Source organism: Bombus bifarius, unplaced genomic scaffold (assembly GCF_011952205.1).
Source record: "Bombus bifarius isolate JDL3187 unplaced genomic scaffold, Bbif_JDL3187 scf7180000007977, whole genome shotgun sequence".
In the NCBI taxonomy this organism is placed as follows: Eukaryota; Metazoa; Arthropoda; class Insecta; order Hymenoptera; family Apidae; genus Bombus; species Bombus bifarius.
This window is the reverse complement of record NW_022884362.1, coordinates 680,599-699,391: the sequence shown is the minus strand read 5'-3', so window position 1 is coordinate 699,391 and position 18,793 is coordinate 680,599. Positions and strand designations below refer to the sequence as shown.

At 43.0% G+C, this 18,793-nt stretch overlaps 1 protein-coding gene across 1 annotated transcript; it reads right to left on the bottom strand.

Moving 5' to 3' along the window:
* Window positions 1-899: 899 nt before the first annotated feature.
* Window positions 900-18,445, bottom strand: LOC117204220 (GTPase-activating Rap/Ran-GAP domain-like protein 3). The gene is given in 19 exon segments (XM_033441424.1): window positions 900-3,330; window positions 3,332-3,485; window positions 3,819-4,088; window positions 4,167-4,253; window positions 4,701-4,855; window positions 4,857-4,990; window positions 9,826-10,268; window positions 10,603-10,888; window positions 11,740-12,011; window positions 12,645-12,749; window positions 12,932-13,030; window positions 13,358-13,460; window positions 13,636-13,693; window positions 13,786-13,850; window positions 14,659-14,777; window positions 15,078-15,159; window positions 15,818-15,901; window positions 16,209-16,275; window positions 18,030-18,445. Coding segments are annotated over 19 exon segments (2,994 nt in total). The 5' UTR covers window positions 18,365-18,445; the 3' UTR covers window positions 900-3,254.
* Between the last annotated feature and the right edge of the window lie 348 nt (window positions 18,446-18,793).

Below are 18,793 nucleotides of genomic sequence, written 5' to 3'. Positions count from 1 at the left end.
CGTCCGTTAACGAGGGTAGACGAAGACTGTCCTCGCCGTCGAAGAAACTCCCTCCGCTGGAGTACGGTCCGAGAAAGATTCCTCGAGGCCTGTAGCAGTTTTACGATGCGCCCGGCATCGCGCTCAGCAATACGAGTACCACTTGTAACGCGGCAATAATAATAAAACCAGGTCCTTTCCACGGATCGGTGCGATGCGTAACCAAACACTGTTAATGTACCAATTGTGCGTGTATATATCTATATCTATATTGGAATATTACATTTGAAAACATTCGAAACATTAAAAGATTAAACATTAAAACATTAAAATTGCTCTATAATCAAATCCAATTACGTCACAAGGATGAAAAAGAAGAGTGTCATAAAAAAAAAAAAAAGAGAGGATGTTAAGATACGTCTCCGAGGAAATGAATTTTAACTGTGTTAAAACGCGTTAAACACGATACAATGTACGTGTACATATAATACTACGTATATAAGGGCTCGGCCTTACTTCGTCCTCCTCTGACTCTGACGTATTACGTTAGCGACAGAGAAATATGAGTAAAGTAGTAAAAAGCTTGGATCAAATTCATCGAATACATTTTTATGTTACGACAGATTATGTACATTTGACGCACATAGGCCAACCTAGCTTAATCTTAAACTTATCAACGCGATAATCATTTTTAATATCGTATAAATAAATAAACATAGCGTAGGCTGAACCAGATAAATATGCAGTCGGCAATACGGTTTGCAATAATAATAATTCGACGAGTCCATCTTCGATTCGACAGTCGGTCGACTGTACGACAAATATACATATACCGTCCGAATGAAAAATTACTTAGAGAAGAAAAGTTGTTCGATCGGATCGCATAATTAGCAAATTCCTGTTTAAATATGAACGTTTAATAGGTTATCATCTTCCTTTTATTTGCGGTAAATACATACATATAGAAATCGCTAGGCGATTTAACGGCGTACATTTTCTTTAATTATCCTTTTACGTATTAACCGTGGCTCCTATCGTACCTGTTGTAATTATCGGCAGAGGTAATTCGTCACGACAACCATCGAACGAGACCATCGACGTATAAGTTATCTACGAATTGCGTAAAAGTAATCGTAAAACTTGGTACAACTCGCGCGTAGACCTTGGAAAACCTTTGAAAGCGACGAGAATCCTTTGCTCTTTATCGTTCGTTCGCTCGAGTTGATAAGTCGGTAAAATAATTCTCGTAAAGCGGCTAAATTAGATCGCGTATATCATTTTGATTTTTCCAGTTCTCCGTAAAGAGTTCAGCTTTTAAATAACCCTTGATCGAAATTTAAAGCCGAGTAAATACGAATAAGACGAGAAAGGAATAAAAGTAACAGGTGGACTGCGGATATTTATGCAGACTCTTCGACTTTGTCGTTAAGATAACGCTTTAACGTTCTAACATTAACAGAATAATCAAACTTGTTGTATGTTACGAGATATAATACCCGTCAAAATACACTGTACGTACTATTTATCATATATACCGATTTACACGAGTCCTTTACACGTACTTTTTACGATCAGATCCAACTATACGTAAAATTTCGTATCATTCTCTTTTCAGTTTCTACTTTTATTTATTATTTATTAGTTATTATTTATTATTTATTATTTATTACCATCGTGCTAGTACTATCGGGGCATCTTTTTATCCGGTGCCTTGTCTCGTACTAAACATTCTTCTACCTATTATTATCATTGCTATTGTTATTGTTATTATTATTAGTATTATTATTATTATTATATAGGTATAGAGTGATTTTTCGTATTTGCGACAAGAACTTATCAAGATCAACGCTTCTTTCACGAGCAGCGAACGAAATCGCGTCGTAGACGTAATTTCGTAGAAACTGAAACAGCCGATAAGCTTTGTGCTTCTATAGTTTGACGAATAACGACAAATATAGCTATAGTCTGCGAAACTTGAAACGGGACACTCTGTGTAATTATTTCCTCGGATACTACGTCGTTAAAACAAATACGTTCGTATAGGTTTATTTAAAAAACATATTTTTTCGTTGTTTACGTTTATGATATAGAAACCAGTTTGTAGAGTAATTCCTACACTTACGTACGTTTCGTTCTCCGTACGTTGAATCGAATCGATGGACGCTTGTGTGTGCTTGTACGTATCTCGCGAAGCGTGAATTTTGTAGGAACGTGGCTAAATTACAACAAGCGTCGTATCGCTCTCTCCTTGATCGAAACAAGCTATCCGGCATTTTTTCATTTCTCAAGATACGTCGCAATCATATCGTATAGACTGTTTGGAAATTATACTGTATATACGTCTATAATTATAATATATACGACTAGATATTTTAGGCGAAACGAGGAAAAACAAAGATGGCACGTTCTAACTTGCATTTACTTTTGGCATTTGTAATATTTCTGCCTGTCGCTCACTCCTACCCATGCTGCGTATCTCCGCGATTCTAAATCTCTCACAAATGCATAAATATCCGCCGTCCGATACTTTTCCAACTCTTTCTCTAACATTTTTCCAACGCGATAGAAACATAAATTTGATCTGGGTTCGATCAACGTTCGAATAAACGCTAACGCGGACAAAGTCAGGTTCGCATAAAAATTGTAAAACTGTTAATTAAACGGTCTAATTGTAAAAGAAGAGAAAGAAACGGCGCGCGTACGTGTATTTTATCTCGATTGCTCTTTGCAACGGCAGTAAATTCTAGCTACAGATGAAACGCACCGAATCGTGCACGATCCGTCGTCGCTTTTACAATTGGATCGAGGCACGAGCTTCAGGTGATCGCAGTTGCGATCTGTCGAAAGGAAGGTCGTTTATACGTTGTGCGCGAAGCTCGAGTTTAAAGGAAATTTTGTTTCACCCGTCGGCGCTCATGCACTCGCAACCAATCAACGACGATTATTACCAACGACGTTATTAATAAATAGCAGGCACGCTCGATCAACCATGTAACTTTTTGTACTAATAGAAATCACATTTTCGTATTTACGAAGACACGTGCTTTTCCTATCTTGCGTTTTACGCTTTATCGTAACTTAAACGTAAGTTACTAAACGCAGCAACAACGTAAGACGTAGAGTATTGGAAAAACATCTATCGTTATACAGCTAAGAAACGATTAAGAAACGCGTTAAAAAGAAAATGGCGCATTTTTCATCGGTTAGATATGGAAAAGGTTACGGGATTAACTTAATAAGGAGCGAGTGTCGCTAGCGATCGCTAGCGATCCAGCCTATTTTCTGAGTCGAGGCGGAAGCACGTTGGTCGGCGATGGCGTTGGACTGCTGCTACACGATCTGCTCAACGCTGAGGAAACTCTTGTCGCTGGTCGGCGGCGCCGAGATGATTTCTGGCTCGGCAGGGCTGGGACAGCGTCGTTGCGAGCACGTTGACAAGCTACTTCTCGATAACGTTTGCAACGGTATTTGGTAGATTCTTATCGGCTTCCAGTCGCCCTGACTGTCTATAGAAAGCAAAAGACAATTATTCTCGATTATATCGATTTCCTACTCGTATCAACGTTAGCTACTATACTATACTATAACGCCAGATATAGTACGTCATGGTTTTCTAGACTTTTCGATTTAGCAAGTTGTTGGCACAGTGTTGGCGCGTAAACGTGTTTATCGCTGCAAGCGTATTTTATATATATATATACCGTATACATATCGTTCTAAATAAATAAATAGATAAATAAATAAATAAATAAATAAAATAAATTATCCTATTAGGATAAATGTAGAATAAGTAGAATAAGTAGAAAATGACGATCGGTTTGGAGAAGACGGACACGTACTTTGCTGATTGGATCGAGACGTAGAAGATTGGGGGAAAGGAGGCGGACTGGAAACCGGTTCTTCCTTGTCCATGGGTTTCGAGTCCAGGCGAATTCTTTCGCATTTTCCAGGCAGAAATTCCGGAGCCGTTGTGGCGAAGAAGATGTCTTGCTTCGAAGTGATTAGATTCAGGTTTGGCATGGCGATCGTGTGCACCAAATTTCCATTGATTATCAATCGTATCTCCATGGTGTCGTTGGTAAAGGCGATCACGTAGGGAAAGGCACAGGCTGAAAGTTTGTATCGGGACACGAAGGATTATCGAAAAATAAAGAACGACGAAACGTAAAGATGCAAAGATACGTTACCTATTGCCGCAGGAACGGAATTCCAGTTGAAATCGAATTCCGTTGCTACGGTATTCTCTTCTAAGAGTTTTTGAAAGTGACACGTATCTGCGGTAAGAAAGGCAGGTAAGCGAGTATCGATCGACCACGTCGTTGTTGCATCGCTGCCACCAATTCTTCCTCCGTTTAACCATAATTCTACCGTTTATTATATTTATTAAATTCTTCGGTTTCCCATTTCGCTTCTTATTCGACTTTTAGCTAGATCGATATACGTAGGCACGACGTATCGTTGAAATCGAACGACGACCTTCTATCTTTAAATTTTGTCTACCTTTAAATTTACATTTTTCACCTTTATTCGGCTGTTTACAATTTTCAACTGTACTTTCGTATTACGTCGCTCTTTCGTCGAGTATACTACAGTAAGTACAACAGGCCAAAGAACCTTTACGTTTTTTACTTTACTTTACGACTTTGATACGTTCGATCGGTTTAGCGTATAGCGGTGCGTTTGCTCCAACCTCTATACTATATACATATATAAATACGTACTGTTGTAGCAGAGTAACAATTCGGGTTCTTCGTCTTCGCAGAGATCCAAAGCAGCCACCACGTGTGGTTTCGGTGTTCCCTCGATGTGAAGAATTCTCGTGCTTCCAGAAGCTGAGATCAATTCAAAATGATGTCGGACACCGCAGCAAAGCGTCCGATTCGCTGGCGTTCAACTCCTTCAAATGCAAAAATCCTTCCACGGTGTCTGTGTCCGTAGCGGAACACCATGCGGTCCACGCGGCGCTATGTTTCCATTGGAAAACTATCAAACGTCGGCCGACCGCTACGCACTAAATAAAATAAAAAACGATATCCGAATTACCAAGGTAATCTGAATTTCTCTATTATCGTCCTATATTTATTCCTATATTTCCTATATTTATAATTCATATATTTATAATTTACTCGAACAAAACTACTACTAACAAAAATATACATAACTATCGTACGAGTAGTTCAAGTAATTATTAGACAAATGGAAGATTAGATAAATTTGCTTTTTACTCGGTCCGGTAGATTCTAGGGTCTCGATGCCATCGCCATTGATACATCGTACACGCACCTATACTATACTATACTATGTTTAGCGACGCGATCCGAAAATCTTGGAATCCTGATAGAATATATACATATATATCAGATAAATTGGCAGACGATTCGAATTCGATCGGAGTCTGGAATCTTTTAGTATTTTTACGACAATTCCGAGTCCGATGATACGCTGTTTCGACAAAAGCAATGGAAAACACTCGCCTACGAAACACATTTAAACTTTCGCGACTTACTACTCGCCATACGATCCAGATATTTTCAGCTTCGAATCGTGTTCCAAGCGATTTTCAAGCGTTTGCGATCCCAATACGCGTATTACGTTAAAAAACAAAGAAAAACTCATCTTTATACGAACAGCCAAAGCTTCGACAGCAAGATCGTAAATTATCGAGCTTTTAATCAATATATATCGGATATATTTATCGGATATAAATGTAGTATCGTGGACGAAAGGCCTGGGAAATATCGGGCGAACTATGAACAATGTCGCGAGAGCCGAGGCGCCGTCGGGCCCATCAATGTGTCATCGGTCTTTTTAAGTGCATAGTTTCGTGGAAAAGACCTACGTGACCCTGGCTACGAGCGTCTGCAGAACAAGTGTGCGGTGGGCCTAGGAAAAGGACAACAGAATGCGACAACGGCCAGAGAGGGTCAGTCGAGAAACAGAGCGGGAGTCGAGAAAGAGAGTGCGAGCGGAGGAGCCGAGTGCGAGTCGAGCGGAGACGGAGGTTGCGAGTGGCGTTGCCTAGAGAGTGTGGATTGCGCTGTTTTCTGTACGTTTGGTATGAATAGTTCAAGTTAAGCCACAATCGTCTTTTCTGTCTGATTAACATCTCTATTGTCCACTTTTGTAAACATATTACATCACGATATTACATAATTTTGGGGGCTCGTCCGGGATTGGACAAGACAGAAAACGAAACGGTTTAACAGAGCTATTCGTGCTAGTTGTGAATTTACCGGCACGCGGTGCGGTAAAAGACGATATCGTTGACTGTTTAAGTTTGTGTAGTGTGAAAAATGGCAAACGTCGGGGACGAACGATTGTCGGGTGAAGAGGGTTCGACGCTGGAGGAGCTGAGGAGTAAGCTCGCGCGAATGAACCTCCCTATATCGGGTGCGAGGTCAGTGCTGATTGCAAGGCTGAATCGGGCGTGTAGGGCTGGACAATCGTATCGTAAGGGATCGACGGGCGGTGAAGAGCTAACCGGTCAACGAGATTTAGAAAATGTACAGAGAGCTGAGCGTGATTGCAACGAAGGTGAGGATGTTGAGAAAATGAATACGAAGGAGTTGAAGGAGCGCCTCGCTAGTTTGGGTTTAAAAACGACGGGAAGAAAAGTAGAATTACGCGCACGGCTACGAGCGGCCATGGATGGTAATGACATATCGTCGGAAGAAGAAAGCGACGACGAAAGTGAGGATGAAGATGACAAGAAAAACGCAAGAGGATACAAGAGAGATACGCGAAGGGTGCATCAGGACCGTGACGAATGTTGTCGAAGGGCATGTGTTGGTTCGACACTGAGTTTTAGAGACGTCGAAGATGCATTAGAGTCGTTTAGTGGCGACAAAGGTGAAAATGTCGAACGATGGTTCGAGTCGTTCGAGGAAGTCGCTGATACGTACATGTGGTCGGATGGGCAGAAGGCAGTCTATGCAAGGAAGCTGCTGAAGGGATCAGCGAAAATATTTGCGAGCTTCGAGTGTCATGCCAGGACTTGGCATGAGTTGAAGAGGGGGCTAGTGAAAGAATTTTCGAGGAAAGTCAACAGTAGGCAAGTTCATCAGAAACTTGAAGAAACAAAAAAGGAGAGTGATGAAGCATGTATGGCTTACATGTACCGCATGCTCGAAATAGCCAGCCATGTGGACATGGAGGAGGAAGCAAAGGTGGAATACATAGTGGATGGAATAATAGACGACGAGAACAATAAGGCTGTATTGTACGGCGCTACGTCAATCAAAGAGTTGAGGAAGAGGTTAGTGATGTACGAAGAGCAGAAGAGTCGCAGAGCAAAGTCGATTGTGAAGCCGGCTAAAACCCAGAAGAACGGGAAGCCCAGTCAATCTGTAGATGCAATGAAGAAAAGAAGATGCTCCATTTGCGGTAGTGAGGATCATCTAAGAGTTAAGTGCCCGGAGAAAGGAAAAGGTATGAAGTGTTTCAAATGCAACGAGCTTGGACATGTGGCGGCGAATTGTACAGCGCGACAAGTAAAGACTTACGTAATCTCAAGACCGGAGGGGAAAAAGTACGTGAAGGACGTGTCGATAGATGGCTGCAGGTTTGTCTCGTTAGTGGATACAGGTAGTGACCTTACGTTCATACGAGCGGATGAGTATGTGAGGTTAGGATCACCACCTCCGGGAAACTGCAAGCTTAAGTTCGACGGTTTTGGTTCCGCTGGCAATGAGACCTGGGGTGAATTCACTAAGGTAATGACGGTTGATGGGTGTAAACTGCCAATCACTTTGCACGTTGTATCAAACAAAATATTGACGAAGCACGGCCTGTTGTTAGGCACTGATTTTCTGGATCAGGTAGAGTTACGGGTTAAACGAGGCGAAGTGACTTTCTTGCGGCTTGACGAACAGACTAACAAAGACGTGCCGGATGCGTTTAGAGTTAACGTGGTAGAACAGACCGACGAAACCGACCTGACACACGTACGGGAACCGCATTATCGTGAAGCGATTCGCGATATCGTTAGGGGGTATAGGCCGGAGAAGAAGCGAGACGTCGGAATAACCGAAAAAGTAGTTTTGGAAAGCGACAAGCCGGTAGCGCGAAGACCGCGAAGACTGGCGCCGTCGGAAAGAAAGGAAGAAGATGATTTGATGGAAGCGTGGACAAACGAGAGTGTCATCAAATCGTCAGACTCGGAGTATGCGAGTCCGATAGGTGTAGTTAGAAAGAAAGATTTGTGTGTGCGTGTGGCTAGATGGGCCTTGTTACTAGGCGAGATTAAGTATCAGGTGTGTCGTCGGCTGGGAAAAAGTATGCAGCATGTAGATGCTCCGAGTAGGAACCCCCTGCCGAGCACTATGTATGTAACGGAGAGTGAAGACGGGCTGATTGCACGGTTGAGAAGGGCACAGAACAAGGACATCGAAGTCCGTAAGATTTTGGACGCCGCAACGTGCAGTCAGGCCGATGGGCAGGTAGTAAGAAACAATATTTTGTATAAGGAGTGTGAGGACGATGTGCTAATAGTAGTATCGAAGGCGATGCGGGCTCAGGTAGTCAGGCAAGCGCACGAGCGTGGGCATTTCGAGGTTACCAAAACAGAAGCTATGGTCAAGAAGGACTTCTGGTTCAAGGGGTTACGCGAAAAGGTCGAACACGTGGTATCCAACTGCCTTGACTGTAGCCTAACCGAGCGAAACATAGGTAAGCTAGAAGGGAACCTGCGAAATTACAAGAAAAGAAGAAAGCGTGTGAAGCAGTGCCGAAGGAAGGACCCGCACACACCTCGATTTTATGAAACCTTGGGTCCTAAACGCCGAAAGTGACGCACCTGATGACAGCGAGATAGAAGGCAACATCTGAGGGCAGATGTTATTGCAGGATGGCCGAATGTAGTATCGTGGACGAAAGGCCTGGGAAATATCGGGCGAACTATGAACAATGTCGCGAGAGCCGAGGCGCCGTCGGGCCCATCAATGTGTCATCGGTCTTTTTAAGTGCATAGTTTCGTGGAAAAGACCTACGTGACCCTGGCTACGAGCGTCTGCAGAACACGTGTGCGGTGGGCCTAGGAAAAGGACAACAGAATGCGACAACGGCCAGAGAGGGTCAGTCGAGAAACAGAGCGGGAGTCGAGAAAGAGAGTGCGAGCGGAGGAGCCGAGTGCGAGTCGAGCGGAGACGGAGGTTGCTAGTGGCGTTGCTTAGAGAGTGTGGATTGCGCTGTTTTCTGTACGTTTGGTATGAATAGTTCAAGTTAAGCCACAATCGTCTTTTCTGTCTGATTAACATCTCTATTGTCCACTTTTGTAAACATATTACATCACGATATTACATAAATATACGCAGCAGTGTAGCGGATGTAGCTTCCATGTGCAAACAAAGCTTAAATAAGCAAAATTACATAAGAAGAATCGATTCCAAGTATAAGCGCTAATTCGAAAATAATTTCTTTAAATATTTCAGCAACGCGAAGCAACGATCGTTTTTCGCGTCTGTTTACACGTTACAAACACGATTGCTTTGCGTCAGCCGATCCACGCGAGTTACATCTGTACAGCGGTTTTTACTCGAGAAATTACGTAAATTGTCGACAACTCGAAAAATTAAGCCGCCACTGACCTTTCCTTGACAGCAACGTTTTTCGTCGTCTCGAGTCGATTGTCCAAATACAGTCTATTTTATAAACATACGCGCTACGTACTGCGTACGTTCGGTTAAAACGATAAATCGAAATAAGAGGAAAAATGTATATAAAAGTTGCTCGTACGAAACGATCAACTCTCTCCACTCGACAATTTCAATTCTTGGGAAAAATTTGAAAAGCCACTGTCGTCTATTCTTTTTCTCTCTCCTTTTTCCTTTTCTCTTGTTCGGTACATACCATGCGCAAATGAGAGCCACCAGGCATAGTAACGGTGTATAAATGGCAGCCCCGAGTTCTAGGTAGTCTTCTTCCCTTTATATGCGCTCGTCCTCTAACAGCCAAGGGACGAACACGAACACGAGTACGACGAATCAAGGGCTTAAATTTTGTAGTGGCTCGCGTGAAATTGTCGCAATCGTTTTCTTCGCTTTCGTCGCCGTCGTCGTCCGCATCGTCCTCGTCGCCATTGTCTTCGCACTCTTGATCGTCTTCACGATCGTTTGCAATTTCGGCAGACCTACTCGTCGTGCTATTCTCGAATTCTCTTAGACGAAAAACGTACACGTTGCTATCTTTGCCTTTATCACCGGCTCGAAACAACAATATTCCGTGTTGCTCGACCACGTCTAGCTGTTTAATTTGCACGGACTCGTCGAAGATCAGTCTGTGCGATAAACTGTCTGAAACAGAAAATGCATTGGAAGGTTCTTGCGTTTTGTAATTTCGTAGTTAGGAACAGAGAGAGAGAGAGAGCATCGGTTTTCTCTGTCCTCGACGAAGGAAAGCGTGCTCTCCTTTTATATATTTTATTATTTCATATATTTCATATTGTTATTTCATACACGCGTCATCTTCTTTCTTTCTTTCCTTTCTTCCTTTATGCTAACGAGGTTTTCGCTTAATAAATAAATCAATTTTCTGATTGTACAGTTTCGCACAATTTGTAAGAGAAGACGTATTTTCGAAAATATTCCCTGTAATGGTAAAATAAGGTTTTGATAATGCTCGATTCACCTTCGATCAGAAAAGTTCCATTCTCGGTAGCCAAGATCAGCTTGTTATCCAGCCAAACGTCGCCGCATACGACTTCGTGCGGGAAATCCGGATAGATACACCTCGGCTCCCACGGTCTAGGCTTCAAAGGACCAGCAGTGGCCAAGGAAGTTGGCGCCAAACCTCTGACGATCGCTTCGAGTTTCAGGGCCTGTCCGACGCGCACCATCTCCACGGCACGGGTCTCCTCGCGACGTCGACCTGGAGCCTCCACGACATCCGACAATGCTCGTCGGTTTAACATACTCTGCGAAAATTTCATCGATTTTCCTTTCTACGGGGAGGGTGTGCCGCCAACAGCTAATACATACAGCTAGTACAGTTTTCGTTGCTCGCCAGGCGACGCGGGCGGTTCGGAAATTCGTGCAAAGGCGGAGAAAAGTGGCAATTTACCGTTTTCACGATCATTTTATCGCTTGTCCGTGCTCCGATCGCGTTCTCCGATAGCGCGTTGTTCGAGACGTCGTCGACGAAATGTCGCAACGCAAAAAACGGCAACGCGCTATTAAAAGAGACGCTTGAAGCCAGAATTCACGTTGTATCATCTTTTACGTACTCGTTATCGTGCGATAGCTTTGGTCGAATAACGCCTACGTACAAGAAAACGCGTCGAAGCTTGTGTAAATATTGTATTTCGAGTAGTTTTATCCGCGTAGACGAACGAATTCGCGATAAATACTCCTGATAAATACTCGCGATTGCAATTACAAACAGCGTACTAATTAAAGGCAGCTTGACCGAATCTTTCAGCATTTTATCCAAAGTATTCTAGTATTTCTTACATGCCTTCTAATTCGGATTTCCCTAATTTGGCTTTCTAGCTACAAGTCGTCTGACGAATTTTCAACACGAAGAATATTATAGATGCGATAACGAACGAATCGAAACGCATTACTCGAACAAATAACAGCAAAACCGTGTTTTATTAATAACAACGAATAATACCGCAAGCACGTATAAATACAGAGATGTTCGATACTGGATAACAACGAGTACACAGGTGCCGATAATACTGTCGGAAGTAAGAGCAACTTTATCAAAGAAGGATCTAAAAGCGAGAGGAAATGCATATAAATATGATTGATCGATTAGACTTACGTTGCTCTTGCTCTCCTGCGAGTGTTCTTGATACATATCCCGAAGAAGAGCGTCCAGGGTCCTTTCCCTTTTTTGAGCGAACGTTGGCGTGTTGAACGTGGCTTTCTCGCCGTTTATTAACTTGACGAGAAGAAATTCTCGCAGGGTGTACGGGTCCTCGAACACAGGCGGGCATGGAAGGCTCGGGCCAAACAGAGGAACGTTTTCGTCGCAGTAAATGGCCACGCACCATCCTTTGCCGTTTTCTTCGGCCGATACCACGGCAAACACGTCTGTATTTGTAAATGTATCGCGTGAACGTCGAATTAACGATCTTGTTTATCCTTAGGAAAATATACAAGAAGATGGTGAAAGAAGACGTTGGAAGAAAGAGTTTTCTCCGCAAAAGTGGCGTGTATTTGCGAGAATGGGCCGAACACATTGTTCGCAAAGGTGCGAACTCGTCGACCACCAGCTGCAAATTTGCGCCGCGCATCGCCCGTTGTAGCAGAACCGACAAACAGGTCTGCGGCTTTGCAGCCGGCCGGTCGGTGGGTCAGGTTATTTACAGTAAAAATGGTATCGTCTACGGTATATCGTTATGTAACCGTCGTTATATTACGGGATTCTTAGGAGCTGCGACCGGGCATTAGCTCGTCAAAATGACAATTACGTCGACTAACGTCTCCCTCGACCTCGAAACCAATCGTTTCGCTCTCGTTCGAAACATTTCTCCACACGATTCGGTTATATCGCGGTTATATCGGTTATATCCGAAAAGATCGCAGCTCTTGCCTACACGGATAGACGTATTTATATTTTTATCTTACTTTGTTCTTTCCTCCTTATCTTACCGATCGATTAAAAATGATATTAGAAACTCAGCCTAGATCGAAAAAATGTAGATAAATGGCGTATCGACTTACGGGTAAATTGACTTTTGATGCAGTTTGGGTTGATCGTACTCACATGGTACATCACTTCGTGTCCCGCGTACACCGTATAATAACTCTCGTTGCGAGTCATGTCGCCTGCAAACGTTCAGAGAGAGTTCGCACTTTGAAGAAGAAACTCGAAAAAAATACAACACGAAGAAAAAATAACAACGACGACAAACGAACATGAAAAACTAGCGTTTACCTTACCGTCGACCATATTTTCAAACCATAGCTACCACCTACTAACTACATAGAAACGGAAATAAGAACGGTACCTTTTACGTCTAAACCATCTCGATACTTGTCCCAATTCTTCAGTTCTATCCTCTCGCCCACAATTTCCAGGAACTTGTCAAAATCTGGACTACCCTTCTCTGTAAACCGAGCGAACAGATCGCGTATCGAGACGAATTACGAATCAACGTTGGAATCGTATTTTTCTAAAACTTGAAACTCGCTATGAAACGGATACAAGGCGGTGAAAAATTGCTCGCGTAACAGTGCTATAGACTCGCGAGAAGCTACTTTTTCGTACGACGGTTAAAATGCTTGAAACGATCGAAACGGCTAAAACGGTCGTAATAGGTGGAACGTACGCTTTAAGCGAAAGCGACCGCCGTTCTTCCGCATAGTCGTCCAAGTTTCAAGGGTTGGTCGATTCGTCTTGGTTAAATTTCAATCGAAACTTTTCCTCCGCTTACCGTTGGATAGCATTTCGTCGTCGGTCGTTTGCCCTTTCTTCGCGTATATCACGCCAAACTTGAAGTTGACGGAACCCTCTTGCTCTTCCAGCAACAGCAGATCCTGCGATGCAAAAATTTCCAAAAGTTCAACTCCACCGTCTCCTTCTTACGATTTCCTACAGTTTCTCGCAATTTCGTACGGTTTCTGCCGTTTTCCCACACACACACACACACACACTTGTAGAAATAAAGACGGAAAAGCTGTTTCTTATTAAGTTAATCGCAGGATTGGCCACTTACCTTTTGAAAACCTCGCGCGGAGCCTTATCGAGTTTCTCAAGACCAAAGAAATTGCTGAAATTTTACCAATTAGTTACTTCAACTTGACTTAATTTTAATTTAACCGAAGAAAATTAGCAATCAACGAGCAGTAAGCAAGTCCGTACCTCAAGATCTGCCTGATCGTCATCGTTTTGTTCGCAGAGTATGGCAGCGATATCTTCTGTGCGCCCTAAATTCGTTACTCTTTCATTCATCGATCGCTGTAAACTTTTTTTTGCCTCGCCTTTCTCTTACATAGTGTCTTTTAATACGTAATAACATCCGAAGAAAAAGTGTGGCTATAAAAAGTCACAGTATCGACACTGTTTAGTAATAAAACGGTTCGTTCTACCGTTCACCTACTAATCAATCGATTCTCGAGAGATTCGCAAGAACGTTCGATTCTCTAGCATTTAGCGGTAGACTTTCGTGCGTTTCGTTCTATGAAAATGAAACGCGGAGAACGCGATAAGTAGATAACGGTATCCTTCGTTGCGAGATAAGGCTATGTGCCGATACTTCTTCTATATATAACTATACATGGGTATAGCGTGCAAGTGCGTTGGCATTTTTCACGTAGAAGTCTGCTTTTAGAAATTCATTCGTAGCAAGCGTACCGACGCCTAACTTTTTATCGCTTTCGATTTCTGTCCAAGATAATTGCACAACGGGATCGTCAATTTATTCCGCGATTCGTGCGTTACTCGTCCATCGAATAATCTTTAAAACGACGAAACGCGATCAGCTGTACGCGAAACCCGGTACACGAAAAACATATCGTTCGTCAAAGTACGATGTTGGAAACGGTCAGCTCCGCGGTAAATTTAGTCTTTCTTATTTTCTATAATTTACTTTTATCGTCTTATCGCCGATATTTACGTTTACATTTTATTTTTTCATTAGTTTCGATCAAATCATCGTTCATTTCGAATAGAAAAGTATCTGACAAGTTGCAGTAGTTGTCGTAGAGGTACGTAGAGGTACAGGCGGATACTCACAGTTTTTCTCCATAAAATAACTCTGTAATGCGGCACGCTTTGATCGCTGACTTCGCTCGTCACCACCGATAGAAACAAGGGATTTCTTTCTTGGTCCGCGGCAACGTAATTTTGATGCACTGTAAACCAATTTTTCATCGAGTGACAAATATTTTCGATATACGTATAAGTAAGTAAGTAAGTAAGTAAAGTAAGAAATTATACGGATAACGAATTTTTTACGATAATAAACGTAAAAGACTGTCGGACGAGACCGGATCGAGCTAAATCCAAAATAAAAGAATAGGATATTGCTTGAAAAACGCTTGAATAGGATATTGTTCATCCGTCGTTCCTCTTATCCTGTACATGTATATCGAATATACGTACACTGATACTCTAAAAGACTCGTATAACATAACAGCATGTTCTTTACTCATGTTTTCCGAGAAAGTATTTGAAGTACCAGCACGTTTGGTACTCTGGATTTTCCAATATCGGCGTACTCGGTGATCCGAACATCTGCACACGTGCAAAATCAGTTTCGCCACGGACGTAATCAAATTTTCTGTTAAACGAGGGGAAAGAAGCGGCGCAAGTGGAAAGCGGAAAGCAGGAATATCGCGTGTTTCATGCCTAATTTCTACCTTACTAATTAATTATCTAACTGTACAGAATTACATCGCATTACATCGAATGAATTAGGATCGCTAATAAACAAGTGCCTTTTAGAAACCATTTACATAGTCAGTTACAGCGACGAATACCTTTGTCGCGCATCGTCCACGAATAATCAAAGTAAACGCATTCCAGCATCGTTTTATCGAATTATCTGCGAAGCCGGTACTCCCACCGATCTTATCTCAATTCGTTAACGATAACTTATATATGGTTCGTTGAAAAGCACCACGACGATCAGTCGTCCATGGTACGCGGATGGATGGATGGTACTCGCTTCTCGATAAAAAATGAAAATTAAACAATATCCGGTTTCAATATGGCATATCCGGTTTCTGGATATTTACGAGTTTGCTCGTTCTTCGAATATTTCCAACGCGTTAACGAGTATTTTGTACGTCGTTGAAACTAACATGCCGCCGTAACAAAGAAGAAGGAATTTTATCAAGTTGAGAGAACCAGTTAAAAAGCAAACGGATTCGTATAATTACCGATCTCTTACTTCTTCTTTCTCGCCCGGCGAATCACCGTTCTCCACTCGAAATCTTCTTCCATTGTCGGACCCGTCTTGCTCCATTTGTGGCAGCTGAAACGCACCATATCGAGAGACTAAGGTTAGCGAGACCGTGCGAATCTCCTCCGACGACACACGGAAAAAGGAAAAGGAGACGAGAAACAGATAGACCGTCCCCTTTCTCGGCGCTATCGTTGCGCGCGCCTTTCTTCCTTTCGGAACGCGTGCACGAAAAACTATTTTAAAAATAGTCTCGCGTACCATGTCTCGCGTATTACGCGTTACTGCCAAATTCTCTCGGCGCGCACATCTATATCAAGTCGATTTTCAATCGCCCACTCTCCATACAAATGACCACCGCGCTGCTTTCCAAACTCACCATTTCCACGCTGCCGTAATATCGCCTGGAGAGGACACCCCGCCTCGAAATGGCATCCGTGCTGCATCTGAAAATATCATACTGTAATATCGAAAAATAAGGATAGAAAATTTTTTTTTCCGATTACTTACAATTTATTAATATTAAATTGAATATACAAATATAAATTGGACAGAGAACGATATTTATTTAACGGAAACTAAATGCAATACTCGTATCTATATCAAATAACTTTACAGTTATTTGATCACTCTCGTCACAACGAATCTAACACACACACACTCTCTCTCTCTAACAACTCTATCAATTCTCACGACTCTACTCTTCGACGACTCGAAACCTCTAACGACTCTACTCTTCGACGACTCAATTAGCTCTGATCTTCGCCAATACACTCCTGCCCGGTCGTGCTCGCTCTTGCTCTCGTCCTCTCACACACATACACACTTTTCGGCTCACATACTCTGGCCTCTCGATTGCCACTCCTTGAAATATGAAACCGTACCACTGTTTTGACGCTGCTTATCCTTTCTCGTGTCGCTGTTACTAGGCGCTCTTGGATGTAAACAAACCACGAAAGACGACGTACACGGTGTTTTCTAATTTCAGCCGATCTCCAATCAAAGCTATTCTACGATATTACAATACGCGTTTAACGTTCTACGCGGCCACGACGAAACGAAGAAACGGTCGCGGTCTCTTTTGCCCAGCTTCCTGCCCGTGTTTATTGCTTCTTTCCCAGCAAAAAATCTGGGTTAACGAGGCCCCTAAGAAACGAACCACACGTTTCCCGATGAAATTCTTTCTTTACGGCAGACACTCGGTCGCAATTATTTTTCACCCGAGTTATCCAAATAATTCTGCTGTACGATTTGCCGGTGCTCGTTAAAACTTTCCACGATATCCGAACCATCGAATAATAGTTTCTCTAATAGTGTCGTTGCTCTTGTTTCTAGTCGAATTCAGAGTGGCGAGTGAATCTCTATAGCAAGGTTCATCGATTACCAAAGCGTATAACCGCGATCGGTTGACGATCGTCGAACCAGTAGCAAACTACAACCAGCCCCTAAACACTGCTCTATCCAATACATCCGTCCAATTTTGCGTATCCGTCCGACTTTGTCGCGTTTACGCGTCGATACGATCGTCGTTGACGCGTATCTCTAAAAGAACAAACGATTAAAAATATGGAAACAGGTAACTCGGAGAAATTATTAGGTCCGAAAAGGTAAGGAAAATTCAAAGGATAAACTATAGTATCCGGAGTGGACAATTTTTCAGCCTTTTGCCGTTTGTCCTCGTATCTTCTCGCGGGTATTTTAGGAGTTTTAGACCTAAACTCTGTGTACGATCTTAGCCATAGCGTACGATATGGTATATATATACCTCGATTCTAGCAATGACCTTCGACACAGCGCGAATTACGTTCGTACTCGTATAGCGATACGAGCGATACGCGTCGCCGTCTCATTCGATGCAATAGCGATGCGTAGAATCGCAAGCGATGATAAACGGTTAGCAGAGCAGCGAAGGAAGTTTCCAACGAGAATTTATCCGCAACGAGATTTTCGCCTCGCGTTTTTCCGCTTTCCAATCGTTCTTCGTGTTTTCATGCGTGTTTTCATGCGTGTTTTCATGCGTGTTTTCATCGAACCGGTTACTTCGAACGCCTCGTAGCGGCAAACCCAATATATCGAATATATAAAATAGCGCGCGTTACTATACGACACGCGTTATAACTGCTATATCGTATCGCAAACTCGCATATCGCTCAGCCGTTTTCCGACACAACGATAATAGACCATGTTTAAAGAAACGTACGCATGATGGCTGGATCGTTGGTGAAGATGCGCGCAACGAGCAGCAGACGACAAGGCAGGCACGCAAACCGATCTCGACCTGTTCCTCTGGATCGTCCGAGAAGCAGGCAACGTCTCTTCGTCGCCGTCGCTTTCCGTCACCGAATTCCCATTTCCAGCGCAACTCTCCCTTCCCCCTTTGCTTCGCTTGCTCGAGAAATTCTTCTTCTCTATGCCGACGGTCGTCGACGAGGTCGAGCTCACCGGCAACGAGACTGCCGACACGTTCGTCGACGAGCCGCTCGTCAACGAGACTCCTCGCAAACGAGACACCAGCTTTATGTCCAAGCACAACATCTTTCCACTCTCTCTTCTCTTTCCTCTTTAATTTCCCCCTTTAAATAGTTTTCCCGCCATCTTTACCGATGCACAGTTTCCGTTTCCGTTTCCACGATCTCGTAATTGCTCGAAACAGCACCTTTCTTCTACTCGAAATGTTCACCTTTAATCCGATCCGGTAAAAAACGTCCGTCTTATTATACGCGAGATATTAACGTGTACAGCGTCATTTTCCTACCAAAGCCACAGCAACGACAGAAAATCGTAGAAAGCACGTCGTACACTTTCGTCGTGTGCGAAAACTTTGCACACTGCAACCTTCCGATAATACGTCGATACCGTAGCTTCCCCCGTAGCTCTGTTACGTTCTTTGCCTCTTTCAAATCGATCGCTGTATTAGATACGTTACAAACGATTACTATGTTCAACGACGAACAATACCAACTT